The sequence below is a fragment of the Ceratotherium simum genome, chromosome 25 (genome assembly GCF_057802395.1).
Source record: "Ceratotherium simum simum isolate JZ-2026a chromosome 25, ASM5780239v1, whole genome shotgun sequence".
In the NCBI taxonomy this organism is placed as follows: domain Eukaryota; kingdom Metazoa; phylum Chordata; class Mammalia; order Perissodactyla; family Rhinocerotidae; genus Ceratotherium; species Ceratotherium simum.
Genome location: NC_141924.1, coordinates 3,994,365 through 4,015,321, shown reverse-complemented (window position 1 = coordinate 4,015,321; position 20,957 = coordinate 3,994,365). Strand labels below are relative to the sequence as shown.

Genomic DNA, 20,957 nt, shown 5'->3' with positions numbered 1-20,957 from the left:
CTCCGCCGGGCAGCTTTCCTGTTACAGTGCAGAGAACCTCAGCTCGTTGACAAGGGGGTTTTGGCCTGAGCTTTGTAGGAATGAAAGGCCCTGAAGATGCTTCCCCAAGGGAAGAAATTCAGGCCTTCTCCTGGGGAGACAGCCCAGGTTGTTGAAGCCTTGGAGTTAAATTTTCTCCCAGTGTTCATGGGTTTAGGGACTGTACGCTTCAGCAGGGCTCGAGGGCAAAGTCCATGGACGGCCTTTGCTTTAAGGTCTCTGCCAGAGGAGAGCTTTACACAACTGTGGCTGGGGCACCCAGCAGGCTTGGGGCCCTGGCTTTGCCGGCTCTCAGAGCCCAGTTGGCACGACATGCTTTTGTGCCTCATTCCTTCATTCGCTGACGAGGGTTTGTGACGCCCACCCGTGCCAGCCCTGCTGAGGTAGACCTGGCGCCTGAGCTGGAGCATCACCTGGAGAGCTGGGCCAGCCCCTGCCCTCAGGGGCGTGTATTCTAACGGGGTGAGGCTGGGGCACAAATCCTAAACAAGGGAGTTAGCGGAAGTTTCAGGACTCCAAACGAATGGGATGATGGAAGTCAAGGGAGGAGGAGGAGGAAGAGGAGCCAGGATCCGAGCCATCTCGGAACCGGAAGTGCTGGGCCCCGCAATAGTAACAGGTGTGGTGGCCAGAGGACCCCCGAGGGACTCAGCGGGGCTGGAGCCCGGTGTGGGGGGAGGCAGGGGAGGCCCTGGGAGGGGTCTCAGCGGGATGCAACAGGGGCTGGTTTCCTGCCACGTGGAGAAGGGGCTCCGTGAGGCTCTGGCCGCCTGGGCCGACTGGCAGGGCGGTAGGACGGGGTGGGGGCGGGGAAGCACAGATGTGGGGCCTAGTTTGGAGGCGAGTGGGTGGCCATGCTCGCTGTAGGTGGCTGTGGAGTGAGGAATCACGCGATTGAGGGCTCCTTCGAGGCTTGTGGCTCGAGCAGCTGGTGGACACAGATGCCATCGAGCAGGAGGGTGTGCTGAGACTGCAGCTCTGTGCTAAGGGAGCAGACTTGAGCTACCAGTGACACATCAACCGGCATCGGACAAGCCAGAGCTGAGCTCTCGAGGGGGCGGGCGGGGCTCTCGGTTGAGTCAGCAGAACATCCGGGTATTGATGCCAGGAGCGTTTGGGGCCCCACTGACGGTGTCCAGCCCGGCAGGACTGAGACGTGAATTCAGGGCGAGGGAGGTGGCTCCTGGACAAGCCTCGAGTTTGGGGAACCTGTGGGTCATCAGGTGTGAGCCAACATCCCGAGCCTGGCATGGACTCGGGGGGCAGGGTCAGCGGTCACACGTGCCTTCTGGGTCTCAGGCACCAGACTGCTCCCAGGGTCTCCTCAGGGTCGGGCCGGGAGCTGTGTGCGCGTTGGGTCCTGGGGGTGCGGCTTGCAGGGGTGCAGGCCCTTGGGGTGCTGATTAGGACTGAGCCTTAGTCTACGCCTCCTCCTTGAGCCTCCTGTCCCCCTGCAAAGCTGTGGAATCTGCAGCTGCCATCCCAGGCTGCTCCAACCGTGGGCTTTGGGGCTGTCTTCCCAGAGGACACAGACCTGGCAGAGGGCCGGGCGGCCGGCTGGGGCCAGCTTGGGGTGGGATGGAGGGAGGCGCTCAGTTCTCGCTCAACATCTGTGACTCCCCGGGAATATGGTCTAGGATGAGTGTTGCTTCCTGTGGGAAAAGGGACATTGTTTATCCCAGGATCAGTGGGAGACCCACCAGATAACCAGGAGCTAAAGCCAGGCCCCGGCTGAGCGGGCTGTCTGAATGAATGCAGATGGGAGCTCAGCCGGGGAGCGGTGTGGGCCGTGCATCGAGGGAAAGCGGCTGGGACATGGCGAGCACCAGAGACCAGGAACCACTGCTTTTTTTAAATCGTGGGCTGGGAAGGAAAATAAAGTCCTTTGTGGTTTCCAAGTCCAGTGTTCCCTAAACACTGCTGCCTTTGTGTGTCCAGAAGCCATTCAGCGGGTTTCCAGAGCGGCGTGCTTTGTGTCTCGGGGCCAGCTCTGCTGGACTCAGTCCTGCGCGCAGAGGGCGCGGAGCCCGGTGGGCGCTGCCTTGAGCTCAGGGAGCCCACTGACTCCGGCCACAGCACCAGGGTGCCCCCACACCCTGCTTATCCCTGTCTCGCCTGCTCTCTGTGGCACATGGTTACAGGTTCCTTGCAGGACGCCCTGGCTCTGAGCGGGGATCTGGAATAGCCACAGCCAGGGAGTTTCCCAGCACATCCTCTTCCACGTGGAGGTACAGGGAGCGTGTCCCCTCCGAGGGCTGCGGGGGCGGGGGCAGCAGGTCCCCCTCTGAGCGGCTGCTCCACCTTGATGGGTGGGTGTGCAGGGAGCTGCCGAGAGCCCTTCACTGCCCAGGGTGGCCTGTGGGTGCGCGCGGAGGCGCAGGTTCCGGGGAGGGTGTCTGAGGAGGATGTAGGCTTCCTCCCCACGGGCTGTGGGGGTGAAGGATGGGCATGCAGGGAGTGGGGGCTGGCTGGATAAAGGGAGGGCTAGACAGGGGCTGGGGGTGGGGGGACACATGGCAGCATCCACCAGAACGGGAGGTGCAGGTGAGACCTGTCAAGATGGCATCTACTTGACATTGGCTTTGTGGGGAAGCTTTGCTCTGTCACACTTGGCATCTGAGATCCGGCCCTCCTCTCCCTATCCGTGTCGGTCCTCCGTTTTCATCTGAAAAGGGTTGGGGGGTGTACCGAGTGGAACGGTGTCCTCCCCAGATTCGTGCCCACCCGTAAGCCTACTTGGAAATAGAGACTTTGCAGATGTAATTGAGATGCGGTTGGCCTGGGGTAGGGTGGGCCACTCCTCAGCCCAGAGTAGGGATGTGATGTGGCGGGCTTCCCTCACAGCCTGGACCCATCCCTGGGTGGGGTGGTTGGGATGCTGTGGCATCGGGTCCTGATCTGACAGCAGCATGAGCCGTGCATCCTTTTAAGGAGCCCAAGGAGTCTAGGGGAGCAGGGTAGTGGGGACGGGAACGGGCCCTCTGGGAGTCCTTCGCTAGGTGGGCTGTGTGTTTGGACCCCCTTGCTGTGGGCAGATGTGAGTAACTGAGCAGGAGGAGCCGGGGTTGGGGTGAGCTGGTGGCAGGAAGATCGGGCCCCATTGGGTAGTAGAGTGTCTGTCGGCCCAGTGCCGGGCACTGTGGCCAGGTGTGAGTTGCATTCTGATGGTGGCGGGCTGGACACTCGGCGCTTTGTCCCCTCTCCCCATGCGGCCACCTCATTTGCTTGCTGGAGCTTAACTGGGAAGAAGGCGGCCTCAGACATGTGAGAATCCCAGACAGCGAGAACCCGCCTAACCAAGCCCTGCAGGGAGCAAAGAGCCGGCTGGTGCGAGAGCAGCCCTTGACCGCTTTCCTCTGGGGGAAGTCGGCCAGGTGTCTTCTGCTCCAGGGTTCCGCGCCTCAGTGCTGGCTGGCCTGTCCCCTCCACCTCGCTTTGTCTGATGCTAGGTGACGAGGAATCCCATGGGCCTTTTTAAAAATGAAAGGAAGTAGGTTTTACATTATTGCATTTCACCTACCTGGTTTATCTTTTATTTTTTAATTCAAAAAGTAATAGGAAAGTGTTATAGGACACCTGGAGAGAGAAGTCTTACAAACCACCCATGAGCCTACAGCCTGATGAAGGGCCCTGCGTTTCCTTTGGTCTTTTTAGTCACCTGTTTACCATAACATTGACCTCGGGGCAGCCGCGTCTTGTAATTGCCTCTCACTCCAGGACCGGCGTCCCGCATGAGTCCAGCATGGTGTTCCAGGGCTCGCTACCCTGCCCCATATTGGGGGACAGGCGGGGGATTTCGGGTGCTGCTGTCGGGGCGAGAAGTTCTCCACGTGGCGGATTTGCTCCCAGGATGTATCCCAGGAGGCAGGATCGCTGGCTCAGAGGGCATGTGTTCACAGGTCCTGCAGCCTTCTGCTGCATCGGTTAGCTTGTTTCCTTTTTAGTGAAGTGGGAGGTTTTTGAACGAGTGCTGGGTGAATTTCCTCTTTCTGGAACTCCTCGCTCAGGGAGTTTGCTCATCTGTACCAAGGTCCTGTAATTTTTATGGATTTATTCAAGCCATCTTATAACAAATATGTTAATCCTTCATATACCACATATATACACATATCCCGTTTCTTTCTTTTTCTTTTCTTTTTTTTTGGTGAGGAAGATTAGCCCTGAGCTAACATCTGTGCCCATCTTCCTCTACTTTATATGGGACGCCTGCCCACAGCATGGCCTGATAAGCGGTGCGAAGGTCCACACCCGGGACCCGAACCTGCGAACTCTGGGCTGCCAAAGCGGAGCACGCACACTTAACCGCTACGCCACCGCCCCGTTTCATTTTTTAACAAATGGGAGTTTACTTTGTCCAGTGACTGATAGACTGTTTTTACTTTCTGATTATTTTTTCAGTCTTTTAACATTGACCATTACCCTCTCTCCAGGGACTTGATAAGCACTAAGGTCTCTTGTCTTTTGGTTTGTATTTTTTTTAAGTTTTCTTAACCTTTTCGTCCATCTGAAGTTCACAGTTCCTATACCCAGATACTTTTGCAGATGGCCAGCCGTGTGCCCCTGCCTCCCCAGCCCCACAGCCTGTGCGCTTCTGGGCTCTCCCGGGTTCCAGGGGGCCTTGGGCGCTGGGTTTCCTGTGGTTTTTGCACACGGCCACGTCAGGCCACCTTGCAGTGTTCCGACCGAGCCCGGAGAAGTGCCTGTCCCTAGAGCACCCACAGCCCCTCCCATAACATGCTACACACCTCAACTGTCCTCTAGACCAGGGCGAGTTCTGGTACATTCTGACTGGGGTCTTGGGAGCCCACCTGTTAGCACATTTTGTTGCTGTGTGCAGTGATGCCGGGGGAGCAGAGGGCCCTTGGAGGGCAGGGGCAGGCGTGTCAGGGCTGCAGACAGGCACACCCCAGGCTGTGACTTGACGGTCCTCTGCGCCTGCACGGTCCGAAACAGGAAGTGCTTCTCCCTCCCTCTGTGGTTCTGCATGAGAGATCCCAACTGGGGCGGTCAGGGCCAAGTTGATGGATTCCATCCTGCTCTCCCCTCTTCCTGCCTGCCTTGCGTGGAAATACTTGTACTGTTTATTGGGTCCAGACCAAGTGTCAGGCGCGCAATATGCGTCATCTGGAATTCTCAGGATGCTTTCGCCTTACTGGTATTATTGCCACTTCAGAGATGGAAGCCAAGGCTCAGAAAGGTGGTAAGCAGCAGACCGGGCCTTGAGCCCAGGTGTATCCAGAGTCCCCACCCTTCTGCAGGGACCCAGGGCCTCTTGCAGGAGTTGGGAGGCTGGGGTTTGTGGGAGGTCCCTGACCCGTAGCCCCGGGCCAAGGAGCTGTGTGACCTGGACTAGGGATGGGCCTGGGGCGGCTTCGGAGTGAGGCAGAAGGGCCGCTCACACCCTGCCCCCTGGCGTCTTGGGGGGTTGCCTTGGCTTTCCTGGCTAAAGATGGGGCAGAGATGTGGTGAGTGGGCACCCTACGGCACACGCGTCGCTGGTGTGGACACGTGTGTGAACTTACCCATGTCATCCATGCGAGCACACGGCGGCTGCCCTCAGTGAGACCCCACCCCAGGCCTCTGCTGTGATCGCTCCAGGCTGGAGGGGGGCAGGCAAGCAGCCCACAGTGCCCACAGTCTGGGGCTGTGCCGGGGAAGCAGGTGGGCGAGCACCAGGGTCCTGACCAGCCCATGTGTGCGAAGACCTCTCAGAGCGAGTGAGGCCTGAGCCGTGTCTTGAAGCCGAGCTGGGGCTGCCCAGGCCAGCAGGGAGGTGTTTCAAGCAGACGGGGCAGCCTGGACCGTGTCCCTGGGAGTGGGGGCCAGGTGGAGCGAGGGGACATGAGGCGAGGGCCCCACCCGGTCCAGAGGGAATCCGCTGAGATGCCCCATTGCCGAGTGTTCTGGCAGTTTCCGGGCATTTGCTGCTGTCCTGGGGAGTGCACGTAGCCGCAGCTGTGACCACGTTCTCGATGGTTTGTCAGGAGAACTTCTGAGGAGTGGTCAGCCCTCCTCCCCTGGGCCTCGCAGCGTCCCTCCCCTGCCTTCCCCTGGGTCTCCAGCTGCCCTGGTGCTACAGACTAGCCCTGTCTTTATGGCCGGGAAGGTCCTGCTGAGAGACTTGGCTTCCTTCTGGCCCGTGGGGGCACGTGGGGCCGGCTTTGGTGGGTGGCAGTGGCAGAAGCTCGGCTGTCCGCCTGGCCGGGAGGGGGTGACAGAGGGGTCTGGCCTGGTGGGTGCAAGATGGGAGCCTCTGGGCCCCAGGTCTTCCTTGGAAAGCGGTACTGGCTGCTCCCTGAGGGTGGGGCTTGGTCACAGCCCAGGGCTTGGGGCCTGGAGCCGTGTGCAGGAGGACCGCGTGCTTGAGGCTGGCGGGAGCACCGTGCGGGGCCGGTGGCCAGTGGGCGAGTGAGCAAGTGACAGTGCTCCTCCTCTCTCCTCTTGCAGGGACCCCGACCGTCATGTTAAGGTAAAGCAGAGGGGCTCAGTGCTGAACATGCTAAGGAGGCTGGACAAAATCAGGTTCAGAGGTCACAAGAGAGATGACTTCCTCGATCTAGCAGAGTCTCCAAATGCCTCGGACACTGAATGTGGAGATGAAATACCCCTGAAAATACCTCGGACCTCGCCCCGGGAGAGCGAGGAGCTGCGGGACCCTGTGAGTACACGTGCGGCCTCCTGGGACCAGGGATGCCCTCCTCCCTGGCCTGGTCTTGGACCCTGGGTCCCTTGGGGTGGGGCTGGGGCTGTTCCCCATCCTTAGGTGGCCAAGCTAAGTGTGGACTTGGGTAGACAATGTTCTATCTGGGCTGGTTAGAGACAAGCGGGGCTTGCTTCCCCCTCTGTCCTTGTCTTGCTCCCCTCTCTCCTGCCCCCCCAGACCTCACTGGGGGTACTCATCGCCGATCGAGGATAAAACAGCCTTTCCTTTACCGTGGGTTTGTCCAACTGCTAGATTTCTTTTCCTTCCTCCTTGGTTTTCTGGTGGTTGGCGAATTTCTCTCACAGAAGAGATGCTGAGGCCCCAGCCTGACCCCTGGGAGTATTGACATGTTGGGGGGAGGCAGGGTACTGTCTGGAAGCTGCTGGCCCCTGGCTAGCTACCCTCGGGTGCCTGGCTGGTCTTCCTGGCCGTGCTAGAGTACTTGTCACTGACACCCGGCAGCTGGCTGAGCCCAGGTTGGGCCCTCATCAGCCCACATGGGGACAGTGGCCCCTGTGGGCCAGTCAGTGGGGTGCTCTTCATGGGGGAGTAAATATCTGCCGAGCACCTCAGCCAGGCACCGTGGCTCCAGTGGGAACCAGGCACAAGTGGCCCTGCCTTGTGGAAGCTTGTGTTTCATCGTGGGGGAAGCGGCAGGGATGCAGTGAGGGTGGGGCGGTCTGTCTGGGGCCCCCTTTCTGACCAGGTGTGGTCACTGGGCTCACCGTTGTGGGCCCTGCCAGAGCCCAGAGCCATCTCGCGCAAGTTGTGGATGACCCGTGGTGTGGACACTGCATTTGGTGGCCCGTTGTTTCCTGTCCAAACACCCGAGCCAGGTTTTCTTTCCAGATGTGGCGTGTGAGTGCTCGCCTTCCTGGCTCCTTGTATTATTAATGCTTTATAATAGAGCAGGCACTGCGCGATTGCTCCTGGCAGGAATGAATCATTTACTGGCACTGCCTCCTAGGAGCCAGGCTGCTCCCCTGGGCTGCCCGGTCAGGTGGGGCTTCTCGGCTTCCAGGGCACTTGCCTCTGTCCCCCGGCAGACCCGCTGGGCCCAAGGGTGGGCCAGGGCCCCGCTTGGTGTGTCCTCTAGGTTATGTTTCAGAGTGACACGGGCTTGTCTTGCAGGGAAAGCGGTGTCTTCCCTGTCGGGGCTGGCACCAGCCTTGGGGCTGTGGGCTAGGACTCTCAGATGGTGGTTTTTGGGCCGCGCATGTGGTGGGCCTCTCAGGAGCAAGATGATGTGTGTGAGTGAGTGTGTGATGGGGGTCCTGCACAGAGGCCACAGCCGACTCTTCCTGATTTCATGCTCTCTCTGCCTGTCCAGCCAGGGCTCAGTGCAGCCACCTTGCCCCAGGCGTTGTCTCAGTAGAGACTCAGACTTGACCTGGGGCATGGCCTTCCAGTGTGTGTGCGCGCGCGTGCGCGCGCGTCTGGCGAGGGGGTGTAGTCACAGTACAGAGGGTCTGCAGGGCCCGCCCACCTGGGTCAGATCCTTATTCGTTCACTTACCAGCTTCGGGGCCATGGGCCAGTCCCACAGTCTGGCAGCACCTGCCTGTAGCAAGTGGAGGTCGCAGGCCCAGTTGTAGGAAGAGCGCAGTGCTCCCTGGGAGGGTGAGACCAGCTGACCCAGCGAGGGCTGCGGGGAGGATCGAGAGTGTGGCGAGCACAGGGGCTGTGTAAATAAACGTTTCATTTGACCTCTCCCCGCTGAGGGACACTCGCGGCCTCCAGGTTCACAGCATCCATCAGTCCTATGAGTCGCATGCCCACCTGGCCTGTGTCACCCCCAGGTGGGTGTGCTGGGCCGATGGCATCTATCATCCTGGTGGCTGTCACCAGGTCACCCTCCTGAGGGTGCACTGTTTTTCTTCCACAGCTGCCCTGAGAGGGCCCGTGTCCCACGGCCTTGCCACCGGCACAGGGTGTCCTGAAGTTTCTCTGTTTCGCTAACCTGATGGGTCCAGAGTTAGTCTGAGTGGTTTTAATTTACATGGCTTTTGTTATGAGGGAGGTTGGTCATCTTTGCATGTGTTTAGGCTTCATTCTTTTTATTTATTTTTTTATTGTGGTGAAATACACATAAAATTGACCATCTTAACCATTTTTGGGTGTACAGTTCAGTGGCATTAAGTCCACTCACATTGTTGTATAACCATCACCACCATCTATCTAAATATTTCCAAACTGAAACTGTGTCCCACATTAGACACTGACTCCCCATCGCCCTCCCCCAGCCCCTGGCACCCACCATCCTACTTCCTGTCTGTGGATTTGACTCCTAGGGACCTCATGTTATGAGTGAATCACACAGTATCTTGCCCTGTTGAGACTGGCTGTTTCACTCAGCACAGTGTCCTCAAGGCTCATCCACGCTGTAGCGTGTCAGAGTTCATTCTGACTTCCTGTTTTGTGGACTGTCTGTCTGTGTCCTGGGCAAAGGAGGTGAGTGGACTGAGGGTTTGAGGGTAGAATCCAGACCTCATTGGGAGGGGAGGTGAGGGAGGCAGGGTAGGGGGCAAGGGAGGGGTCCTGGGCTGGCAGATGGGCTGGAGGGGGCCCAAGAGGTGGGGAGTGTGGGGGGAGGGTGATGTCCAGGGTCAGGGTGTGGCCGGGGAGGGGGAAGGCCGTTGAAGATAAAGACGGGGAGACCAAGGCCAGGATTGACCAGAGTGGTCGGTGACAGGCTAGTAAGCAGAGGTGGTGAGGAGGAGAGGACCAGAGTCGTAGAGTTGGGGGCAGCATCTGGAGTGACCCCACATGAGAGGAGGCAGAAGGGCAAAGGCCTTGAGGAGCAGGAGGAGGAAGTGGATGCCCTCCCTTGAGGGGCTGCAGGAGAGCCTGGTAGGCGGGGTTGGAGGACGCGGTTCTAGGGAAGCTGGAAGGAGAAGTGGCTGGGCCCACCTCTCAGTTTTATAGTGATGAGCAAGCCCACCGAGTCCCAAGTCCAGGCTCCTGACCCCCACCTCAGTGTTGCTCTTGGGAGGTCTCAGAAGGGGTCAGCTGGAAGGACCCAGGGGGCTCGACCCCAGAATTTCAGAACACCAGCTCCCCGGAGCTGGTCCTCACCGTCCCTGCCATCCGGGGGGCTCCCAGCTGACCTGCTGCACCTTCAGCCCTGAGTCTGACGGAAACCTGAGGGTCCTCTTGGGCCTGGGGGCCTCTGTAGGGGTTCTTAAAGCTCTGGGCAAGGTCCAGATGAGCTTAATTCAGCGACTTAGAAACTGACAGGAATTACAGCCATCCGAGGACGTGGATTAATGTGTTCGTACGTGGCCCCGTAAACTGGGGTACCACCTGCTAGCTTTTGGTGGGGAGGTTGCTGGACATAACGGAGTCCAGTGTTCTGCCTCTGAATCAGCACAGAGTTGCCTTTCCGGGCTGGCCTCTGCCCTCTGCTGTGTGGCCACTGCCTTGGCCATCGAGGTGGGGGATGGGCAGGGGAGGGACAAATTCATTGCAGGGGTGAGTGGGCAAACTTGCGCTGTTTTCCCCATGGCAGGGCAGGTGGAATTACCCTGCTTTCCACCCCACTCCCCCAGTCTCCCCGTGTCCACCCCTGCCAGGCCCGATGGGGCAGCAGGTAAACATGGCCTGGTCCCTGCCCTCTGGGAACTCCTGCCCCAGCAGCTGGAGCAGCTGAAAGTCCCAGAGGTCTAGTGCCAGGACAGGGCAGCCACAGGCAAGAGAGTCTTACCAGAACCCATCAGGATTCCCCGATGTTGGCTCCTTCCAGGGCTGTGGCCTCAGAGCAGGTGACACGTGTGTATGGAGTGGTCACTGGGGCTGCCCCTGTCCAGGCTGCGTATCCCCTTCCACCCTCGCCCAGCCTGGAGGGGGTCATGGAGACCAGGACTGGGGAGTCAGGTCCCCCTGTTGCAGGGCAGGGCACACGGGTGCGGCTCCTCTCCAGGTCAGCGGCAGGGTGCAGTTGTGGGGGTGACCATAGAAGTGTCCGGTGTTTGAGCCGAACGACCCTCAGTGCACCCCGGGCAGGCCTGGCTGTGCTGGCATGCACTGTAGTCCTTTCCCTCCAGTCAGCAGGACTCAAAGTGGCCACCTGTGCCAAGCCCGTGGGTCCGGCAGCGGGCAGGGGTTGCCTATAACCAGAGCCTGCCTTTGTCTGTTGGGATGGTGGGCAGTGGTTTTAATTAGCCCTCTGTGGGACGAGGCCCCCTGTTTGGGCTTTACACAATTTGGGGAGCCCTTGTCCTCTCAGGTTCATGCAGCCAGGCTGTGGATGTGCCCTCCCCTCATTTCCCTGGAGTCCTATCATTGTGGCTCCTGGGGCGCCAGCCCAGCTCCCGGGAGGTGAGGGTGACAGGTCCTGTGGCCGCCCCCCCCCGCCAAGGGTGCCGTGCTGGCCAGCGCAGGTTTCGATGGTTTCCTTCCCCCTGCAGCTTGAGAGTGGCATTGTGACCATCAGGAGTTAGTTTCACGCTTCAGGTTTTAATTTTCTTCATTATTTCTAAAAGTCAGCCTCCCCGGGGCTCCGAGGATATTCACATCGTCTGAGATGTCCCTTCCTTCGGCAGGCGAAGCTGAGGTGACCTGATGCGGGTTTTAAGGCACAACGAGCCCATCCTTGTCCGCTGGGCCTCTGGCCGGCTGGGGGCTCCGTGGCCCAGCCCCTCCAGACGTGGGGTCCTCGGGGTACCCCTTAGAGAACTGGCTAATGCGGACACGGGATGCTTCGAGTTGGATCATCTGAGCCCTTGGTGTTTTTCTTCTAGGCTGGTCCAGGGACCCTCATCATGGCTGCAGGAGTCCAGGACTTTAGCCGGACAGAGTTTGATCGACTAAATGAGATCAAAGGCCACCTGGAAATCGCCCTATTGGAAAAGCACTTCTTACGTGAGTACCAGGCAGGGGGTGGGGGGGAGGGGCAGACGGGACACTGTCTTGCAGAAGTGCACCTGGGTGCTTGGGCTGGTGAAGACCCATGATAGCTGTCACTAGACTTGTGGGGACAGGCGTGGCCCCGTGTGGACATCCCCACATGGCCTTTTGCCTCCTGAGTCTGAATCTCCCTCCGCTGCTCCACTAAGTCCAGTGCTCTGGTTTGCACGGCTACGATGTCTTCATCCTCTGGGGTAAAGGAGGGTGTCACGGGAGAAGGAATAAAATGTTCCCTGGAAATTCTGATATTTTAGTGAATCTGGTGCATTGCATTTCCGACAGATTTTTTATTTGTTCTCTTTAGTTTACGCATCAAGTTGGGAGGGAGAGCGGGGGTTTCATCGTTTATCCCGTGGCTGCACGCGTCCGTATCTGGGAACCATACGTTGCCTGCCGCTGGGGGTTTTGGCCTCTGGGGTAGTGATAGTAATAGAGATGGTTCCAGAAGGGCTTGAAGGGTTCCTTACAGATGTTGTCTCATTTGATGTTTTGCCTCTGATCCTCTCACCACCGCTGTGTCCTTCCTGCTGTACAGATGAGGAAACTGAGGCATGGAGGGTTAAGAAAAGTGACCCTCCCGTTAGTTGAAGCCCTCTGACTAGTAAGGGGCTTAAACCAGGCCAACTAGCCCCAAAGACCACGCATGGGGCCCCACTGCATGACACGGCGTTGTCACAGGTGGCGCTAGGGTGCAGGAGACGCTATTAGGAAAAATACACGCGGAGGAGGAAGCAGTTTCACCCCTGCATGCCCAGAGCCAGTCACGTCCGAGCCGTGCAGAGCTGCCCTCGGAGGAGGGAGAAAGGGCCCATGGGCAGGTCACCTCCATTCGGGTGTCATGCTCGGCTGGGGTGTCCTCTGATGCTTGGGAGCAAGCAGCCGGCATCTTTGCTTGCCCCCGGGCACCCACCCTCTCCGTGTCCCCATCTGAATCGTCTCCCTGCTTCTGTCCTCTATCTCCCTTTGTACATGCACTAAGTGTTGCCTGAACTCTAGCCATGGGTACCCCAGCTCTGCAGCCACGCAGAGCCCCTTGCCTGCAAATGAGGGCAGGCTGTCTGAGCCACAGCAGGAGGCCTTGGGGGCTGGCCCTGCCCTCTTCTCCAGAGAAGTGGGCGACGTGGCTCTGGCTGCATTTCTGCACACCGTCCTGCCTCCCAGGTGCTGAGCCCCGTCTTCCCTCAAAACCCTTCTTCCTGGTGAGCACTCCCCTTGGCACATATGTGTGTGGGTACAGGGTAGGTAACTCCGTGTGTGTTCGGCTGTGTGTGTCTCTCTCCCGAAGGCTCTAAGCACCAGTGGTTTTGAGGATAGTGCTGTTGAGTGAGTCGGTCTCCCCACGAGTCTGAGACTGTTGCCAAACTGGCTCAGGCAGGCAGGGTCAGGCTGGGTCTGTCGGGGACTGCCTGCCTGCTTAGGTCCTGGCCCGGTGCCTGACAGGGAGGCTCTATGTGAATGGAGGGCAGGCTGTCCCTCTGCGGGGGCTTGCTCTCACTGGGTTGCTTGGCCAGTACTGATTGGGGGCCTGCGTGTGGAGGCTGTTCTGGGCGGCCCCGAGCAGCAGAGGTGGACAGACCCTGGTCGAGGCATCAGCTGCAAGGATACCACTGCATCAGCAGGTGGATCCTTGGGAAACTGCCTTTTCTGGGTCAAGTGGCTGAATGTTGATGGTTTCGTGGAGCTCGATCAACCAGCAGAGACGAGTGCTCTCAATGAAAGGGGAAGGGTCAGCGAGAGCATCTAACAGGGGAGCCCCCTGGCTGGGGAGGGGCAGCAGGGAGGCCTCCAGGAGAAGGGGTTACCAGGCAGGGGTGGGCAGGGAGCGAGTGTCCATCAGGGAGACGGGCGGGCAGTACAGCGGAACCCACAGCAACGCCTCTCTGGGGCCAACTGGATCTGTGTTGAAAAGAGAAAGAGAGGCCACCTGGCCACAGACGGCATTGCTGGTGTCCTTGGACCAGTCCTCATGGTCTGTCCTTGGTGTTTTGCCAAAGGAGCGAGCATCTCATTTTATTCCTGGGTAGCTCGTGTTGTGAAAGTGTCGAGTTGTACTTTGACAGCCATGGGGTGGCAGTTATGGGCATTCTTTTTTATTTTTTTGTGACTAAAGATCAGCCCTGAGCTAACATCCATGCTAATCCTTCTGTTTTTGCTGAGGAAGACCGGCTCTGAGCTAACATCCATTGCCAATCCTCCTCCTTTTTTTTTTTTTTCCCCAACGCCCCCCAGTAGATAGTTGTATGTCATAGTTGCACATCCTTCTAGTTGCTGTATGTGGGACACAGCTCAGCATGGCCAGAGAAGCGGTGCGTCAGTGCGCACCCGGGATCCGAACCCCGGGCCACCAGTAATGGAGCGCGCGCACTTAACCGCTAAGTCACGGGGCTGGCCCATGGCCATTCTTTTTTAATTATGGGAAAAGTCAAATAGATGCAGAAATAGAACAAATGGTGTGACGAGCCCTCCCGCACCCACCATCAGTTTCTACGAGAATCCGCTCACGGCCAGGCTGGTTTCTTCTGCACCCCCATCTACAGCCCCTTTTCCCCAGGTCTTTTGAAGCAAATCCCAGCCAGCATCCTATCTTTTCATCTGTAAATAGTTTGTAGGTAGCTCATTATGTTTTCAAAACGAAAGCCATGGGTCCAATATCACAACTAAAAAAATCAACAGTTTTCCTAGTATTATCAGATAGCCAACTGAAGCTTAAATTTCCCCAGTTGTCTCATAATTTTTTGCAGCTCTCTTTGAATCAACAAACAAGGTCCATACGTTGTGACTGGCTAGTGTACCTCTTCCGTCTCTTCGTCTGTGGTTCTCTCTACGTCTCTTTTTGCCCTTTGCTGAGGGCTGGGTGGGTCTCCACTGGACCTTGCTCAGGGCATCCCCGTGGACTCAACACGTGACCTGACGTGTCCCCTCCCTCTGTGGTGATGGGATCGGGTGATCTTTTTGAGGACTTCTTCCTCGATGGTGGCGTGTACTTGCCTGAGGCGGTTTCTTTCTTCAGTGTCAAGAGCTCGCTCATTATGGCTTCCATCCATCATCTCCTTCAACGTTGCAAAATGGTAACTTTTGACTTCTGCTGTTCTCCCTCCATTTATTAACTGACGGATTTCTGAAAACCTAAGTATTTGGTTGCTTTGAGGGATAGTTCACGTAGGAAAGGCAGGATACATGCTTGACTTTTTCCCCTTTATTTTCCAGTTTTCACAATAATGGGTTGATTCTCTACTTAGAACATCCTCCAGAGGTGACCAGTGAGGGTGTTGGGCTTTTTATGGATTTTTGTTTTGCTGTCATTGTGAGACCGTGGATGTAAACGTGTTTGACATGGCTTAATCTCTGTGGTTATTGTCTCATTGGTGCTCAAATAGACCCCCTCTGGGCTGTGGGAGCCTCCTAAAGTTTGCTTCTGAGTCCTTTTGATGTGAGCCGGTCACCCGTGAGCAATTCCTTGCTTTTTCATGGGACAAGATTTTCCAGGCTCCTCTTAAACATTTCCTGCCCCTGTCCTGGAGTTAACCATTTCTCCTGGTTCATTTTGTTGGAAAGTGGTATTAGAGACTAAACAAGGATTCCAGATTACTCATTACTGGTCGTTGTTTCTAGACCTTCTCAGTGGGCAGAGCAAGGACATCATGAGTGCATCCAGATAATTCAGATTCACTTCCGGGACCATGGGGGTTTTGTTTTCTTCCTAAATTTACAGTCTTACCAACATAAAATTTACCATCCTAACCATTTTTAGGTATACATTTCAGCTGTATTAAATGCATTCATAATGTTGTGCAGCCATCACCATCATCGATCGCCATAACTCTTTTCATCTTGTAAATCTGAAACTCTGTATCCATTGTATAACAACTCCCCATTCCTCTCTCCCTCAGCTGCCAGTAACCAGAATGCCACTTTCTGTCTCTAGGATTTGACTACTGTAAGAACCTCATATGAGTGAAATCACACAGTATTTGTCCTTTTGTGTCTGCCTTATTTCACTAGCAGCATGTCCACAAGGTTCATCCATGTTGTAGCATGTGACAGCATTTCCTTCCTTTTTTTTTTTTTTTTTGTGTGGAGGAAGATTCACCCAGTGTTAATGTCTATGCCAGTCTTCCTCTATTTTGTGAGTGAGTCGCCGGCACAGCATGGCCACTGCCAAGTGGTGTAGGTCCGTGCCCAAAACCCAACCCAGGCTGCCAAGGCAGAGCACTCCGAACTTAACCACTAGGCCATCGGGCCGGCCCCCAGGGTTTCCTTCCTTTTTAAGGCTGAATAATATTCCATTGTGTGTATAGACCACATTTTGCTTATCCATTCATGTGTTGATAGACATACGGGTTGCTTCCACCTTTTGGCTATTGTGAACAATGCTGTTGTGAATGTGGGTGTACAAATATCTCTCCAAGTCCCTGCTCTCAAACCATGAGGTTTTGAGTTAACCTCATCAGACTTTTCTCTGAATCTTTCTCTCGTGCTGAAAATACTGGTTCTCAGTGAACAACACCAGCAGTTACTCATTTGTTTTATCCCACACTAACACATGCAACAGTCTCAGAATAAAATACCAGCACTACCACAATTTATGTTTGTTTCTAGTTCTCTGTCCTCGGAGTCTGTCCCTCTCAGGATGTAGTTAAATTGCTGTATTTTAAAGTCACCTGGAAGAGCCTTTTCCGTCTTTGTGTCTGCATCATCAACTCAATACACAGTTGAGTTCATTTGTTTCTTTTCACTTTAGATTTTTAGGGACTGCTTTTTTTTCTTTTAACTTTTTATTTTGACACAGTTTTAGACTTACAGGAAAGTTACGAGAATAGTACAAAGTCTCTGTATCCTTTCCAGCCAGATTCTTCCCCAAAGATTGACATTTTACCACGTTTGTCTGTCTCTTGCTCTCCCATCCACCCGTCTCTCCATCCAGCCGCTGTCCTTCCCTCCATCTGTGTGTTTACTTTCTGAACTGTTTGATGGTCATCTGCGGACATGATGTCCCTTGAGCTCCCAGTACTTCAGTGTATACTTCCTAAAAGCAAGGACGTTCTCTTATCTGACTGCAGGACAGTTATCAAGATGAGGAAATTAACGCTGATATGACACTGTTATCTAATCTAAGACCTTGTTCCTCTGTTTATCCCAGTAATGACCTTTTGTAGCAAAAGAAAGTCCCAGTCAAGTGTTATGCTGAGTTGTCATCCTCCTTAGTCTCCTGTAACCTGGAGCAGAAACTCTGGCTTTCTCTGTATTTCCCAACATTGATGCTCCTGAGGGGTGCAGGTCAGTTATTTGGTAGAATGCCCCTCCATCTGGGTTTGTCTGATGTTCCCTCATGATGAGAACGATGTTCCCTCATGATGAGAACTGTGTCGCAGGTGTGGAGCTGTGTCCTCAGTGCATCTATCAGGAGATCCCTGATGTCGTGTTGTCCCATTACATGTGTTGTAGAGAGTTCTTTTTAAAATTAAATTAAATCTACCTTTGTAGTTACCTAAAATTGTTTACATGGTTCCACAGTCAAGTATATTTGGAGAAATTGAATTTCTCTTCCTGTATCCCCCATTCCCTCTTCTCCTACAGATAACCATTGTCATTTAATTTTACAGTTTATCCTTCCATTGAAGTTTTTATAGAAGCAAATATATGTATTTATTCTTACCTTTCCCTTGAATAAATGCTAACATATTCTCACTTTCTCCACACTTACATTGTATCCTGGGGGTCCCTCCAGTGGTACTTAGAGATAGTCCCTGTTCCGTGGACCTTTGCTTCTGCTGTGTGGGTGTGATGTGGTTTATTTTTTTATTTTTTTTTATAATTTTTATTTATTGATTGATTTTTCCCCCAAAGCCCCAGTAGACAGTTGCATGTCATAGCTGCACATCCCTCTAGTTGCTGTATGTGGAATACGGCCTCAGCATGGCTGGAGAAGTGGTGCGTCGGTGCGCGCCTGGGATCCGAACCCAGGCTGCCAGCAGCAGAGCGCACGCACTTAACCGCTAAGCCACGGGGCCGGCCTGTGATGTGGTTTAACCCACCTGTTCCCTGGTGAGGGGATTGCATTGCCTCCAGCCTGTCATGTAGGTACAGGTGGTTCTTACCAGGCTGTTTGCTCCTTGGGTGCGTGGGCTGTACTTATTTCTATACTGTGAGCATCTAGCGTGATGTCCTGGATCTTGTAGGAGCTCGATAAATGGAGGAGTGAATTGCAGAAAAACCTGGTCAGGGTTCGAATTTGCACAGGAGAGCCTGTCCCTTCCTCCCCTGCCTCCTCCATCTCAGTACCCAGGGGAGTATAGTGTGTAAGAAAGGATATAATACTCTGGGGACCCACAGAGATGTTTTGGTTGCCGCTAGACCTGCATCCGTGTGCTGGTGTGGCCACCTTGCCTCTTTGGTCTGAGGGTGACAGTGCTGACATGGAGCGAGGAAGAACTTGGTCTGGACCTAGTGCTTGACTCAGACCAGTCAGTGGCTAGCTGTGGGCATTTAACCATCGGGGCTGAGCTCCCCCGTCTGTAAGACACCTAAGTGGTAAGTGTTAAAACTCCATTCAGTTATCTGTGGTGCTTTCTCTCAGAAAGCAGACAATTCTTCTTCGTGGAGAGGAGGAAATAGCCTGGTGTCCAGCGGCTTTCTTCAGTTATTAAATATTGAAGAGTACAAATGTTCCTGTGAGAAAGCGGCATAGGGTGAAGATGTGAAATTGAAATGCGTTCTGGCTCATGACTGGAGGCAGGATCCTAAATTTGTTAAAGAAGCACATAAATAAATTAAAAGCATCATACATTTTCATTTAGCCCGAAACGCATTTCCATTGTCACTGCTTTTTGAGCACAAGCGCACAATATTCCAGAGTGTCTGTGTGGCACTGTGCATTTATTGACCTGTTGGGTGCAGGCTCTGGGAAGGGAGATTCTTCAGCATTGTGAGCTGCATGCACAGGCTCGACCTGAAAGCGACTTGGCACGGAGTTTGGATCCCGGAGGCAGATGCTTATGGGGCCTCAGGGGTCTGGGGCTCCCTGGTTGCTAGGCTGAGCCTGAGGCCCCCCACCCGTGTGTGGGTTCCGTGTTGCCAAGCTGTTTCTTCTTCCCGTGTTGGTGTGAAGGCCTGTGGACTCCTCTCTGGACGTGCTGGAGGGTGTTCCCCTCAGGTGGCACGCCCTGGGGTCTTGAGCCCTCAAGGCGGGGACTCCATCATCTCTGGGCTACCGACACCTGCACGGACATATGGGTTCCCCATGGACGCGGTTGGACAGGCAGTGGTGATGGTTCCTGGAGAGCATGACTCAGGGAGAGGGTGCCCTTTGCTCCTGAGCCCCTGGTGGTCCCAGAGACTCCCCTTCCTGCTCGGATGCCCAGTGTGTCAGCGTGGCCAACGTTACCCCACGGGAGGGCTTCTAGGAGAAAATGGTCAGGGAGGCGAACAGGAGTGCGGCCGTCTGCCTCCTGCGGACTGAAGGGCCTGCCTCTGGATGCTGAGACTTAACAGAGGGGCCCTGGAGGAAGGGAAGGTTCTGGGTGGCCAGTCTGGGTGATTCAGGGTAAGGGAGAACTTTCTCACCAGCGGAATCTTCTGAAAACAGAAAGGCTTGGGAGCTGCCTGTTGCCAGAGGTGTCCAAAAGAGGCCAGGCAGCTGTTTGAAGCCTGCTGGCAGCAGGGTTAGGTGCGGAGTTGATTGGATAGACCGCCCCTTTGGACCTGGGTCTGCAGATGTCCCTCTGGGGCTCAAGCTTTTTCTTTTTTTTTTAAACTCTGCTCCTCCTGCCTATTCGGCGATGTTCAGCTGAGAGGATAAATTCCCAGTGCCAGAGACTGGGTTGGAAATTCCCAGTGCCAGAGACTGGGTTGGACAGTTCTGCTTCCCATAGTGATGTGCTTACTCAGTGGTTTTGCCCTCTCGTGAGGACGGCACGTGGCTGACCCAGGCAGACAGGAAGGGAACAAGCAGATCAGACGAGCAGAGATGAAGAGAGAGATGAGACTGGATGTGCGGATCATATAGAGTTTATCTAGAAAAAAATGAAATTGGACCCTAAGAAAATTACTTGTCTGACCCACCAGGCTGGCTCTGAATTCATGTTCCATTGCCTGATGAGAGCCTGCTCTTTAATTATTCATCATGGATGTTCAGCCCTGCCTGCTCGCTGCCCAGGACAGACGAGCACAGAGGCGAGCTGACCCCACCAGGCAGTCAGCTCAGCGCCCAGCCGAGGGCCTGCCCCGTCCCTAAGTGCTTGGATGCAAGGAGAAGAGGGAGCAGGGCTGGGGGCTGGGCGCACATGCATTTCCTGGTTCAGTCCTGGGCCCAGGGCCCCGGAGCCCAGGCCTCGCAGTCAGATGCAGCACGCCATCTCTGCTGAAAGGTGGTCATCGGTTCCTGAAAATCGGCTGTTCTGAGCAAAAACACTGGCTGGGATCCTATCTCTTATGATTTTACATGCGGAAAACTTTGGTGTGCTGCTTGTTCACCCCAAACCCCCAATCAGTTTCCTAAAATGTACCTGAAACACAGTGATACGCCAGCATCTAAGCCACAGCCTATCTTGTTAGAAAGTAAAATGCCCCAAACAGTGCTGCTTCCTGATTACCCGTCAGTACGGTGGTTGATCTTTTCTGTTGTTCCATAAACATCACCTCTGCGTATATCAGCAGATAACACCGCAGTGAGGAAATGTGAGGGAAGGGATGCAGAGTTGACCATAGAAGGAGGCATTTCCTGTAATGAACTGTTTTCCCCAAGTGGAGGAGGTGGAGGGAGGGAGGGGGTCACAGCAGGCCGTCCTTCACTGGTTGCTGAAAGGGAAGCTGTGCCCTTGGCTCAGGACCTGATATCTGGTCCCTTTGAGGAGGGCGTGGCTCTGCCTTCTAGAAAGATCTGAGGTGATGGCAGGAGGGGTGAATTGGGCTGGGAGGCTGGAGGCCGGGAGAGTCCTGTCAGAGGGAGGTGAAGGGTTAGAGCCTGGGACTGGGCGGGGCCTCCAGGTGTGCCGTCCTCCCACCTGGCCAGGTGGTGGAAACAGCTTTTCAGTGGTCCCTGTGTTTGTGCGCCTGGCCAGTGGGAAGGAGTTTTATTTAAGGATTATCACTTGATTTTTATTTTTGGCTGCGGCTGGGCCTGTTGAGTTGTGTGCCAAGAGGACTCCTGCTCTCGACTTCTACTTTTACAGGTTTAAAAATAGCCTCGGAGCCTGTTCCTTCCTCCCCGTGCCTCCCCTGGGGGTGGGGCTGTGGCCCTTGCCGCCTGGGTGTGCAGTGGTCATGAGCCGAGGCCACCCCTCTGTCTCTGCCATGTCAGGGTGGCCCTGGGC

General features: G+C 55.4%; 1 protein-coding gene across 2 annotated transcripts in view; it reads left to right on the top strand.

The window, feature by feature from the left end:
- The window catches only part of GRAMD4 (GRAM domain containing 4), an 84,517-nt gene that overhangs the window by 29,275 nt on the left and 34,285 nt on the right, over positions 1-20,957 (top strand). For both annotated transcript variants that reach the window (XM_004437992.3, XM_087448731.1), the window contains exons 2-3: positions 6,487-6,697; positions 11,481-11,601. In XM_004437992.3, coding sequence (XP_004438049.2) covers positions 6,487-6,697; positions 11,481-11,601 — 332 coding nt within the window. The remainder of the gene's footprint in view (positions 1-6,486; positions 6,698-11,480; positions 11,602-20,957) is intronic.